This window comes from Drosophila novamexicana, unplaced genomic scaffold, assembly GCF_003285875.2.
Source record: "Drosophila novamexicana strain 15010-1031.04,08,12 unplaced genomic scaffold, DnovRS2.1 tig00000193-arrow-pilon, whole genome shotgun sequence".
Lineage (NCBI taxonomy): Eukaryota > Metazoa > Arthropoda > Insecta > Diptera > Drosophilidae > Drosophila > Drosophila novamexicana.
This window is the reverse complement of record NW_020824787.1, coordinates 8,754,949-8,768,159: the sequence shown is the minus strand read 5'-3', so window position 1 is coordinate 8,768,159 and position 13,211 is coordinate 8,754,949. Positions and strand designations below refer to the sequence as shown.

Below are 13,211 nucleotides of genomic sequence, written 5' to 3'. Positions count from 1 at the left end.
CAAACGAAGAGTAGTCCAATAAACAATTTCAGCATTAATTACAAAATAATTCACGCGTTTCACAATACTATTGTCTGCAAATGTTATTGGAGGATCCTAACCCCGCATACTCAAAGTCTTGGCTCTCGTAACTCGCCTCATTGGCAGCGCTCTGCTCCACAATTGGCATTTTCATGCAGAAAAGTGCAAACACATCTACATGCAACAATTGCACAGATTTCTAGGATGCTTTTCAATGTTCTTGTTTGTTGTTGTTTGTTCTTTTTTTTTTCTTTTTTATTTCTGTACAAAAAGAACCCGAAACCGTCTACGTTCCATCGACTACGTTGGGCTGGGCGCACGGCTTGAGTGTGGTTAGGAGGGGCGTTTGGAATTGAGGGTTTTCAGCATGCCTTTTCCGTTTGCTATTTCAATTGAAATTTGCTTATTGCAAAATGTTATTTTGTTTTCAGTACGCACGTTGGGTAGTTTGAAGAATTTCTAGTTTTTTTGCAAATTATACTGTTGAAGTGTATGGGAAATATAAACCCAGACAACAACATTGCGACGTGCAAAAGTATTTTGTGAATTTGTGTAATAAAGTTGCCAAGTATTTTAGCAGTAAGCCCCTTACATTCAGTAATAAAACATGCAGTCAAAAACGAGTTTTGGTTTCCACTACTTAGCCAGAAAATATGAAAGTATTTAAGGGCTATTAATATATATCATATGACTAGCACAGCGAAAGTTTGCTATGATTATAATTATTCTTATTTAATATATCTTTTTCCTGGGCTGAATGGTTTTCTATTCTAAATATGATATTCCCCCAAAGCGTGAAAGCTGCTACTCATTTGAGAATTGAACATTATAAAATTTTAGTATGGTATGTTTAAATACGTTCACAATCAGCCAGGTGCTTTATTCGGTCAGATAACTAGTAGTGTTATCTATAACACATTATCTAGAGTCTTTAATCGAACTAACAGCTTTATCAGTGCTTGGTTTTTGTAGACAGGCAAACATTTTTTAATTTGAAAACTCAAGCACCAGATGCAATATTATATAAAAATAATAATATAAGAAATATATATTTGAGTGTCTTCAGCTTAAGATTTTTTTATTTTTTTAGTTTTCTGCGCTTTACCGAACAGTTTTCTATATAACTTAGTCAAAATTACTTTACTTACAAAAATAAATACCAATAAGATAGTAATCAACAGCCCATAAACATCCAAATTATTGGCTGATATGTAATTCATGTGTACCAACGGACTCTGCAAATGGGGAGCTCCATTATAGCGCAGAACATACTCAGTCCAATAGAGCACACTCTTATGGGCAGAGATTGGTCGGTCGCGATAAAGAGAGGAGAAGGTCTGTACTTTCTGTGAGTACTGAGGGTTATTCAAGACCTCCAGAATAGCCTCATGGAAAGGCTGCTCCTCCAGTGTTGCTAGACTTAAACTGAGTCCAAACCCATCCTTGACCATCTTTTTAGCATTGTCAGGCTGATCGCCAAACACAGGCAGCGCCAGCATGGGCTTTCCATGATACTGGGCCTCTGTGATGCCGCCTTTACCTGCGTGAGTTATAAATAGCTTAATCTTGGGATGAGCCAGGATGTCATCTTGTGGCAGCCACTTGGAATAGAGTATATTATCGGATTTTCCAGGTGTCTTATCCAGATCTTCCCATTTCCAAATGACCTTCTGCTTCAGTTTGGACAGAACATTGAACATGTTCTGGACTGTGTCGGGTTTCAAGTGAGCACCCTTTACATTGGAGCCAAGGCAGAGGAGAATGGCGCCGTCTTTAGCGTCGCTCAGGAAATCGGCAATTGTTTTTGGCAATTCGTCTGGCTTATCTTTAATTTGAATGCCGCCCACCTCTACTATTGCCGGCACATTGGGTCTGATGGGACCCTCGCTGGGGGCATGCGAACTAAAGAATGTGAGCGAAACGTTCTTAGCCAGATCTTCATAGGGGGGCATGTTTGGATCATCGCCAAACACTTTTCTGGAAATATACGATTATTTTAAATATTTGTCGCTTATGAGGCTGGGAATCTTGCTTACCTATAATCTTTGGCATCATTGTTTTCCAAAATCCACATGAAAACTCCCATAGCGCAGGTTGTTATATAGTTTTTTAATCGCTGTGAGAATGTCATTGGCTGACCTTTAACACTGATCCCAGGCATTGCCGGCACATGTGATGCCAACTGAGGATTGCCCAGTATTTTATTAAACAATTGATTTGGTGGCATAGTGGCCGCTAATATCACTGGCACCTTCAGCTTATGGGCAATGCCAAGCTGATAGTTGTTCAAGAAGTAGCCAATCACAACCAAATCGAACTTGTTGTCTTTGTTCTCGTATAAGTTCTTCACTCGCTGGTCCAACAGGGCATCTCTCATCTTCTCAAACATTAACTTCATTTGGCCCATAGTTCGGAACATAGAAACGACCATGTTGCTGTTATCGCTGGCTACCATTTTGCCTATGGTTGCGCTCATCATACGTTGATCCTCATCGGAGAGGGGCAGCTGCAGCACGTTGATACCTTTGTGTGTAACGGGCGGCTTCAGAATTGTAACCACAGTCACATTGTGCCCGTTCTCCGCTAGCACCTTGACCATGGACATTTGTACAATCAAATGCGATGGACTCAGACTCGTAAAAACGCCCAGTATATTGGCGCTTTGGCTGCCGCTGATAAAAACAACGCCAACTATTGCGAGTAGCAGAATACGATTAGTAGCACAGGCCATGTTGCCGGAACGCTCGTTGAGCAAACACTGTTTGGCAATGCGGCCAAGACAGCTCTTTAAATTGGCATCGATAAGGCGAACTTATCGCGAACCTGCCTGACAGCATGATCAAACGTAACAGCATTATCTTGTGGTGAAATTATGAGCTACAATAGCTTTGGCAGTGAGTAAGGTCATGATCCAGTACATAGCCTAGGCCAGTAAAAGAGTATATATAGATCTATATAAAAAAGAGCCTGTTTGATCTTTTAACGTTGATTGTATAGTGGTGTACGGGGGTGTATGTTTATTCGAGTGTTTGACATTTAATCGACTTTGTACTGCCCAACCTTGGCGTAAAACATAAAGAATTTAATCTAAGCAATATATATGTATATAAATATTCAAACGATCAATGCGCTGTTTTTTACAAATAATAAGCGAAACGTAGACTTTCTTAATCAGTTACGAATACTTATCGAACAGACTGTCGTTTTAAAATAGTTACTGCCGCCAAAAAGTAGCTGGCATTATCAGCTTGACACATTCTATTGCAGTCAATTTTGAAAATCATTGTTAACTAAACAGTATTCAATATTTAAATGTTCATTGTGACCATCAAAAATATTTCATATAAGCTGTGATAATATAAGGCATAGCCCTTAGTTTTTTAAAAATTAGTATACGCGGAAAATTCAAGCCGCCAACATGTCTGCGCAGATATTGTTATTGACGTTTCTCGGTATTCTTCTTATCAATGGTTCTCAGAGTGCACATATTCTCGCGGTATTCAGCTGTCCCGTTCCCTCGCATTTAATTGTGGAAATTTCAATGGCCAAGGTGCTGGCCGAGAATGGACACAATGTGACGGTGATCACAACTCTGAAGCCCCACGTTACTCACGAGAACATAAACCTGATATACATACCACTCACCAAAGAGGAGCAGAAGTCACAGGAATCTGGTTTAGCCAGCATGGTTGAAAGAGACAATTCCAACATGATGACGGCTGTCTTTCGCATGCGGAAGGAATTGTCGTTAATATTTAATAAAAATCGCGATGTAATGAAAGACCCCCGTGTCCAAGATCTTTACGAGAACAAGCATAACAAGTTCGATCTGGTTATGCTCGGTTACTTCTTTAATAGCTTTCAGCTAGGCATAGCTCAGAAGCTAAAGGTGCCTGTTGTAATAGCGACCTCAATGTTCCAATCGGAAATATTCGATATCATGTTAGGCAATATCCAAGCACAAGCCTATGTTCCAACAGTGTCTGTTTCCGTCGAAAAAGGGCGAGCAATGACTTTTGCACAACGATTGACCAATTTAATTACACTTGGTGCGTTTAAAACGTATATGTATCTTACCGAAAAAGATAATGTAGAGGCTTACGAGTAAGTGAGTTCAACAAAACTTCTAAAGGAAGTGTTTAAGGATTCAAATTTTTTCCAGCGAGCTCTATGGAAGCGATCCGGCCATGCCAAAATATGAGGATCTAAACAAAAATGTATCGCTTATATTCTTCAATTCCCATGCCCTTAGTGAAGGTCCCATTAGACCCAATTTTCCAGGTGCCATAGAAGAGGAGGAATACAAATCAAGGAAAAGCCCGATCCCTTGTCCAAAGAAATTGACAATTTCTTACAGAATGCTACAGATGGTGCAATCCTTCTGAGCCTGGGCTCCAATGTAAAGGGAGCCTTTTTAAAGGCCGACATAGTCCAAAACATGTTCAATGTTTTATCCAAACTAAAACAGAGAGTTATTTGGAAATGGGAAAATCTGGATAAGACTCCTGGCAAATCAGAAAATATACTATACTCAAAATGGTTACCACAAGATGATATTCTAGCACATCCCAATATCAGGCTCTTTATAAATCATGCTGGAAGAGGAGGCATCACAGAGTCTCAGTTTCATGGAAAGCCCATGCTCTCGCTTCCTGTGTTTGGAGATCAGCCTGCCAATGCTGATAAAATGGTCAAAGATGGGTTCGGTCTAAGCATGAGCTTATTAACACTGGAGGAGCAGCCTTTTCATGACAATATTAAAGAAGTTCTCGAGAATCCCAAATATACGCAAAATGTAAAAGCTTTTTCGAAGCTATTCCGCGATCGCCCATTGACTGCGCGTCAGAGCGTGCTCTATTGGACCGAGTATGTTCTGAGACATCATGGAGCACCTCATTTGCAAAGTCCCCTGGTTCACATGGGCTTCATAGCAGCCAATAACTTGGATGTTTACTCGTTGTTATTGAGTTCCCTAATTGTTATTTTTTTAATAAGCAAAGTAATTGTAAAAAATCTTTACAGAAAGCTGACAGGCAATACAAAAAACGAAGTAAATGTTGGGAAGGCCAAGAAGTTAAAGACTAAATAAATCAATAAATAAGTAGTACCATATTTTCAATCTTATATTTTCGTTCTACATTCGTCATTTGACATTGATGTAAATATTTAAGAGAACAATCGCATGATTTGATTATTATTAAAGTAGCTTATCGGCTGGTTCGAATGAACTCGTATCAGCTATAAAACACTTACGGTTATCATAATCGGGTTGAATTGAAACTGTATTTCTTGGTTAACAAGCAATTGAAGCTTATGGCTTATCTAAATATATTGTTTCATATTTGTCAAATTGTCTGCCTGCTGCCATTATAAAAGGCGTTTCCCTTTCTGTTTAGAGATTAGTTTATGTCGAATATTTACAGCGCGAACATGTCTCCTAAGACTTTATTCTCGTTGTTCCTCGTTGCCTTTCTTATCAATGTTTCGCTGAGTGCAAATATTCTCGCAGTATTCAGCTGTGCAGCTCCCTCGCATTTAATTGTGGAAATTTCAATGGCCAAGGTGCTGGCCGAGAATGGACACAATGTGACGGTGATCACAACTCTGAAGCCGCATGTTTCTCACAAAAACATAAACCTGATTTACATACCACTTAGCAAGGAGGAGCAGCAATCACGGGACTCTCTCCTGGCCGGCATGGTTGAGAGAGACAATTCCAACATGCTTGTAACAGTGTTTCGCATCCGAAAAGAATCGTTGTTTTTATTTAACAAAAACCGTAATGTGATGAAAGATCCCCGTGTCCAGGATCTCTACAAGAATAAGGATAACAAGTTTGATCTGGTTATGCTCGGTTACTACCTTAACAGCTTTCAGATAGGCATAGCTCAGAAACTCAAAGTGCCTGTAGTAATAGCGACGTCGTTATTCCAATCAAGCATATTCAATATTTTCTTGGGTGATATAGGCAAACAAGCCTATGTTCCATCCATGTTTATTTCCGTCGAAAAGGGTCGAACGATGACTTTTGCACAAAGATTAATCAATTACCTTTCACTCAGCGCCCTTAAGATGAATATGTATCTTACGGAAAAAGATAATGCAGAAGCTTATAAGTAAGTCGATCTTAACGAGAAGTGGCTTAAGGAAATTTTCTAAGGCTTATCATTTTTGCAGCGAGCTCTATGGAAGCGATCCGGCCATGCCAAAATATGAGGATCTAAACAAAAATGTATCGCTTATATTCTTCAATTCTCATGCCCTTAGTGAGGGCCCCATTAGCCCCAGTTTTCCGGGGGCCATAGATGTAGGGGGAATACAAATCAAGGAAAAGCCCGATCCTTTGCCCAGAGAATTACAAGATTTTATAGAAAATGCTACACATGGTGTTATCCTCTTAAGCCTGGGCACGCATGTAAAGGGAACCTTTTTGAAGAGCGATACAGTCAGCAGGATGTTCAATGTGCTGTCCAAACTAGAACAGAGAGTCATTTGGAAATGGGAAAATCTAGATAAGATTCCTGGCAAATCAGAAAATATACTATACTTAAAATGGTTACCACAGGATGATATTCTAGCACATCCCAATATCAGGCTCTTTATAAATCATGCTGGAAGAGGCGGCATAACCGAGTCTCAGTTTCATGGAAAACCCATGCTCTCGCTTCCTGTGTTTGGAGATCAACCTGCCAATGCTGATAAAATGGTCAAAGATGGGTTTGGTCTAAGCATGAGCTTATTAACACTGGAGGAGCAATCTTTTCATGACAAAATTATAGAAGTTCTCGAGAATCCGAAATATACGCAAAAAGTAAAAGCTTTTTCGAAGCTATTCCGAGATCGCCCATTGACTGCGCGTCAGAGCGTGCTCTATTGGACCGAGTATGTTCTGAGACATCATGGAGCACCTCATTTGCAAAGTCCCCTGGTTCACATGGGCTTCATAGCAGCCAATAACTTGGATGTTTATGCATTGCTAATAAGTTTATTAATTGTTTTTTTATTTATAAGTAAAGTAGTATTAAAGAGTCTATACAGAAAACTTAACGTCTTGGCCGCCAGAAAAGAATTTGTTGGAAAGGCCAAGAAATTAAAGACTAAATAAATTAACTAAGATTGTCATATTTTATTATATCTTTCTTTATAATTACCTAATACGTGAACAATTTGACTATCGTTTATAGCTGATAGGCTAGGTGAATGAACGCCTATCAGTTATGTTTATATGTACATGTCTCGAGATTATCAGAATTGAGTTGATTAGAAGTATATCTCTTTGTTTCCAAGTAAGTTTATATTGACTTTGATAATGTAATCAGAGTATTTTGATAATTTGCGCTCTCTGGAAAATACAGCAATTAATTTAAATCTTCATTTAAAAAGCCTAATTTTGGTGTCACCTTTTGAAATATCCCGCAAAGGTTTGGGTCATGTTTAACAAAAGCTAAATAATAAATATATTCAATACACTTAAATAAGGGATTATCATATTTAATTATGATTCTCTCTGATAGTTTACATGCGGATTTATGTCATTTAAAATTAACTCTTTTCATATAATTGCTTTGTTTAGTTGTAGTTTAAGTTCCTACAAAGTTTATGGCTAACACTCTACAACATATTTATTTACACTGGGCCATAGATTACCGCCTAATACATACTGATAAGGCGTGTTTAGATTTGAATGTGGACTTATCTCATGGACTGTTGCCTCAGTTGAAAACGACTGATTGCAGAAAAACAGCAGCTCGTTACATTCGAAAAATTTACAAGGGCCTGAAGATGAGGGAGTACCCGTATGTCATCGAAAATTATCAGTGGCTCACTATGAAATTTAGCCAGTAGTCATGACTGATCAGTCTTAGCTTAATACTCAAACCGACAACATGTCGCTTCAGACTCTATTCTTCTCGTCGCTCGGAGTTGTTTTTATGAGCAGTGCTCTCGGTGCAAATATTCTCGCAGTTTTTAGCTGCGCTTTTCCCTCGCATTTAATTGTGGAAATTTCAATGGCCAAGGTGCTGGCCGAGAATGGACACAATGTGACGGTGATCACAACTCTGAAGCCGCATGTTTCTCACAAAAACATAAACCTGATATACATACCACTCACCAAAGAGGAGCAGCTATCACAGGATGCCAGCATAGCCAGCATGGTTGAAAGAGACAATTCTAATATGGTTTCAGCTTTATTTCGCATGCGGGATCAAGTGTCGTTTGCATTCAAGAAAAACAGAAATGTAATGAAAGATCGACGTGTTATCGATCTCTACGAGAACAAGGATAATCAGTTCGATCTGGTTATGATCGGTTACTTTCTGAACGATTTCCAGATAGGCATAGCTCAGAAGCTGAAAGTGCCTGTTGTAATAGCAACCTCAATGTTTCAATGGGAGGTGTTTGAGAGCATGCTAGGAAGTGTCCAAGCCAAGCCAGCGTCGTTTTTTTCTGAACGATTGGGCAATCTCATTATTAGTAATGCACTTCGATTATTCACGTATGCCATTAAACTCGATAACGCAAAAGCCTACAAGTAAGTGGGACATCCAATTTCGGAATATGATATGTTTAAACGCGTCCATTTTCGCAGGGAACTCTATGGCAACGATCCTAGCATGCCGGCTTATGCAGACCTCAACAAGAATGTGTCGCTTGTGCTCTTTAATTCTTACTCCTTTAGCGAGGGTCCTATCAGATCCAGCGTTCCAGCGGTCATAGAGGTGGGAGGCATTCAAATAAAGGATAAACCAGATCCGTTGCCCCTAAAAATTGCAAATTTTCTAAGTGATGCTAAAGACGGCGCCATTCTCTTGTGCCTGGGCTCCAATGTAAAGGGTGCTCACCTACAACCCAGCACCGTCAAAAAAATGTTCAATGTGCTGGCCAAATTAAAGCAAAAAGTTATTTGGAAGTGGGAAGATCTAAATAAGATTCCTGGAAAATCAGAAAATATACTATTCTCGGAATGGGTACCGCAGAATGATATTCTCGCGCATCCCAAGATCAGGCTCTTTATAAATCATGCTGGAAGAGGCGGCATCACAGAGTCTCAGTTTCATGGAAAGCCCATGCTCTCGCTTCCTGTGTTTGGAGATCAGCCTGCCAATGCTGATAAAATGGTCAAAGATGGGTTCGGTCTAAGCATGAGCTTATTAACACTGGAGGAGCAGCCTTTTCATGACAAAATTAAAGAAGTTCTCGAGAATCCCAAATACACGCAAAAAGTAAAAGCTTTTTCGAAGCTATTCCGCGATCGCCCATTGACTGCGCGTCAGAGCGTGCTCTATTGGACCGAGTATGTTCTGAGACATCATGGAGCACCTCATTTGCAAAGTCCCCTGGTTCACATGGGCTTCATAGCAGCCAATAATTTGGATGTTTATGCATTTTTGACATGTATATCGATTTTTATTTTATCCAGTTGCCAATTTATCGTAAAGTTAGTGTACAGGAAAATGACAGGCAATGCACACATCAGGAAGTTGAAAATATTATAGAATTTATAAAAGTCTTTTAATAATACAAATGTTTTTAATTTTATGACTCCAGTTAATAGTTAATATAGCCTAATATTATAATTGTATTTAATATTATAATATTTTTAATTTAATCAAGGTTATCCGATTCAATTTGAACAGCTTTCAACAATTGTGGCGTTTTGAAAGAGAGTGCTATACTCCTGGAAAATCAGAAAATGTTTTCCAGATAACATTTTCATTGTCCTGATTTGAGCTTCATAATGTTCTTGGGCAGTGCGATAGTTTGCTATTGTATAAACGGAACTCGTCTTATAGATCTGATAAAGAGCTATGGCCGCGAAGAACCCAATGTGTATTGTTATTTGTATTCGCTGCCGAGTAAAGAGATTTATCCAAATGAATCGCTGGCACTGCCGATTTTTATTTCATTTGCGTGTTCCATTAATTCATTCGATTATCGCTACCAACCCTTGCCCCGGCCAGCGGAACTAATGGTCATCCTCTGCGTGTCCAGCACATCGATTGTACTGGGCTCTGAAGGGCGGGAGGGGCAGGGGGCTGGGCGGCACATTTAATCGTCTGCCAGCCTGCTGCAAATTCTTAATTAACATACACACACACATACACAGGCGCACACGAACATACATGCAAATAAATATTTATCGGCTTTCGTTAGCGTGTAACTCACATGGACAGGACCCGGCTCTGTCTCAGTCTCGGCCTCCGCTTGGCGCTGGTCAACCAGCCGGTCAGCGAGGACGCGTCAACGCATCGTTCTCAGCGCTGCCAAACCCGCATTAAACATTTCCGCTTCCGTTTTTGTCTTTTTCATTTTCCTCTGCTCGTCTGTGAGCAAGCGCTTACACTTTAATACCCCTTGGCATCTACAATTCGGACTATAAAGAACATTCATGAAGGCTGTTGTACCCGTAATCTATGTCAATAGCAGCTGGCAGATCATAAGGTGTTCTTCCCGTAAGCTATTTAGTGTGAAATATAGATTAAAAATCTACTTAAAAATCATAGTGTGCAGCAAACTGACTAGATAGTCACTGGAAATTATAGTCTCTTTGATATATTCGTGTATTCATCATTCAGCTTCAAACTCAAAAAGAATAAAAACGATTCGAATCAACAACCTGCCTTTAGATTCGGTTCATGCATCAAGTTTCCAATTTGATGAACTCAGATTTCGGTTCAAGCCTTCGTCATGTATTTTTATTAAGGAATTATGCAGACCATTGCAAAATTTGACAGATATCCGCAAATATAAATTTTTGTGTATAAAAGACAAACTTTTTACACTATTTATTATAATAGAGTACATTTTACAAGATAATTGTTAAAAAAAAAATTGTTGATAATTTATATGACCATTTTCCTTATTTATTAAATAATAAATAATTATGCAGAGGCAATTTAATTTTCCTGCTGGCCCAATCCTACTTATTGTACTCATATCACACCATACTCTTCATTGGCCCTTTTTGCTGCTGCTGTTGTTGTCAGTGTTAATGTGGCTGTTGATGTTGGTCGTTGGTTGTAGGCTGCTTGCTTGGGTTGCACTGTTGCAATGTTAAGCGATTTAATGAAATATTCCGCTGCATACGGCACGGCTGACTGCACTGCTGTCTGCCCAGCTTAACATTGCGAACTACGTTGCGAGCTGCGATTGTAATGAGTTTTACACTAGACAACAACAGCTCAACATCAGCTCCACCCAAAACAAATTTCAAATATTTGATTAGCCCCATTAGAAGCAGCTCCCAAACCAGCTCTGACCCACATCCAGGCCGCATAAGGGTGGTTCGCGCTCGTCGAACAGCGCAGTGGGGAAAAACTTCATTATAATTTCGCTCATTAACTCGTTTCGTGTGCTTTCTACATTTTTACTCATTTTCCTCGATGAGCCGAAGGAAAAAAACACTTTTCATAATTAAGCGTTGTAATTTTTGTTTGTTTCGGGTTGCTTTTTTTTCTGATGAGAGGGTGCTTTCGCGGTAAAGGCTTTATATTTCCCCCAGCCTCTCGATTACATTATATTTTTTTTCTTAATACCCTATCTCTGCACATATGAAGGGTATATTTTAGATAACTGTACAACCCGTATAAAGCCAGGTAATTTCCAACACAAATTAATACCAAAAAATTTAACTGCATTTTGTTCACACAAAATAGCTTTGTGTACCCATTTCAGCATTGATGTAGGGTATGTGGTAGTCCTATCTAATCATTTTCCTTGATTAAGTTTCCTTTTGGCTTTGGCAGGCACTGTGCAAAGTTTTGCTTGATGGACATATGATTGCTTTGGAGTGTACGAAGGCGAGCTTGTCTATTCATATTTCAATATTTCATTAACTGGAACTCATTCATATTTACTGATGTGTGGGCGGGTTGTAGGTTAGTGGAGGGTAGGCGTGTTTGGCCATTAGGGCACAAATGCTGTGGGGCCCAATGGGGCCGATTGTCGATGATGGTGAAAATTCGTTCGCACAACACATTCGATTGGCACTGTTGTTCACGGAAATTGGCGAGAAACTTGCCAGCTGCTTGACAGCTTTAACTTGACTTGAGGAATTTTCAATTAGTGGCTGGAAAATGTCAACTGGTTTCCTGGGGAATTTTCATAATTATGCAGATGACTTGTCAAACTGTGTTTAATCCACATTCATTTTGCAGTAAATTTAATTGAAACTGCCCTCCCCCAAAACCCGACCAGAATCTCATGTCAAGCTGCCATAGAACTTTGGCATAGCTCGCAAATACTGTCATTAAACGGACAAAAACTACACACAAGCCCCAGACCAAAATGTCTATAATTTCTGTACATGGCAGTCGACAACAACAAACAGCAACTGGCCGCAGCAATAACCAACAACAGCAACTGCTCTCTGAGCATTAGTTATTACTGCGAACTATAATTTAAAATAAATGCCAAAGTAGCCGTTGCTCTAAACCGCAGCTCAGAGCACTGCCAGAGTGGGTTGGGTTGTGGCAAGCGGCAGCATTGCTGGCATTGGTCTCGGCGGATGCAGGGGGAAAATGGTTGCTATTAAGCCCATCCAACAGCCAAGAGTAGCTGTTGCTCTCACTGCTGCTGCTGTTGATGCTGCTGTTGGCTTTATAATAAATTTATAAATGAAAATATGAAAAATGGTCGCTGCGTGTTTTTGCCAAACTAAGCAAAATGTTTGCAGCTTAAAGAAGCGCTACAAAACAAAAAAAAATCCGTGTCGGAGCTGCGGGTAAACTCGGGACTGGGGCACGGCTTGGTTTTCGGTCATCAGAGCTCTGCGGTTCAGCTACGTAGCTTTTAAGTTTTTGTTTTCAGGATCTGGCTTAAGCACTTAAATGTTTAAAAAAAAGTAATATTTTTTTTTTTTGATAAAGTAAAGTATTTTTTAAATGTTTGGCTTTGTTAGCGAATAAAAGAAACAACAGGTAGAACTTTAGCTTTGATTTTTTTTTTGCTTTGATTTTGCCAAACTTTAATCTTATAAATAGTCTGACAGATGCTAAAAACATGCCCATTTTTTTACTTCTATTAATCAGTAAATGTACCTCATGTTTGTCTTGCTAATATTTTAATATATGGATTATTTAAATACTTGTAATGTTTGCCTTCTTTTTTTTTGGATTTCATTTGAGTTGTGGGTTCAAAATGCATATTTCGTTATCAATTGTTAACTTTTCATTTTGCATTCCATGCAC

General features: G+C 39.3%; 3 protein-coding genes across 3 annotated transcripts; 2 read left to right on the top strand and 1 right to left on the bottom strand.

Annotated features, from left to right (window-relative positions):
- Window positions 1-1,088: 1,088 nt before the first annotated feature.
- LOC115758512 (UDP-glucuronosyltransferase 1-1-like) lies at window positions 1,089-2,758 on the bottom strand. Its single transcript, XM_030699204.1, has 2 exons — window positions 2,058-2,758; window positions 1,089-1,998 (listed from the first exon to the last, which is right to left on the bottom strand). Exons 1-2 carry the CDS (start codon window positions 2,750-2,752, stop codon window positions 1,089-1,091), a joined length of 1,605 nt encoding a protein of 534 aa, XP_030555064.1. The 5' UTR covers window positions 2,753-2,758.
- Window positions 2,759-3,796: 1,038 nt separating this feature from the next.
- Window positions 3,797-7,126, top strand: LOC115759327 (UDP-glucuronosyltransferase 1-6-like). Its single transcript, XM_030700239.1, is given in 5 exon segments — window positions 3,797-4,125; window positions 4,184-4,311; window positions 4,314-5,071; window positions 5,464-6,137; window positions 6,199-7,126. Coding segments are annotated over 5 exon segments (2,817 nt in total).
- A 781-nt stretch (window positions 7,127-7,907) lies between these two features.
- Window positions 7,908-9,518, top strand: LOC115759323 (UDP-glucuronosyltransferase 2A3-like). Its single transcript, XM_030700234.1, has 2 exons — window positions 7,908-8,554; window positions 8,612-9,518. Exons 1-2 carry the CDS (start codon window positions 7,908-7,910, stop codon window positions 9,516-9,518), a joined length of 1,554 nt encoding a protein of 517 aa, XP_030556094.1.
- Window positions 9,519-13,211: the final 3,693 nt, after the last annotated feature.

What these genes read in the sequence shown, in the direction of transcription:
- LOC115758512 (XM_030699204.1), bottom strand. Translation starts at nt 2,752, where the DNA reads ATGGCCTGTGCTACTAATCGTATTCTGCTACTCGCAATAGTTGGCGTT. An exon ending in AATGATGCCAAAGATTATAG is followed by an intron (nt 1,999 to 2,057) that starts GTAAGCAAGATT and finishes GTATATTTCCAG; the next exon opens with AAAAGTGTTTGGCGATGATC.
- LOC115759323 (XM_030700234.1), top strand. Translation starts at nt 7,908, where the DNA reads ATGTCGCTTCAGACTCTATTCTTCTCGTCGCTCGGAGTTGTTTTTATG. An exon ending in GATAACGCAAAAGCCTACAA is followed by an intron (nt 8,555 to 8,611) that starts GTAAGTGGGACA and finishes CCATTTTCGCAG; the next exon opens with GGAACTCTATGGCAACGATC.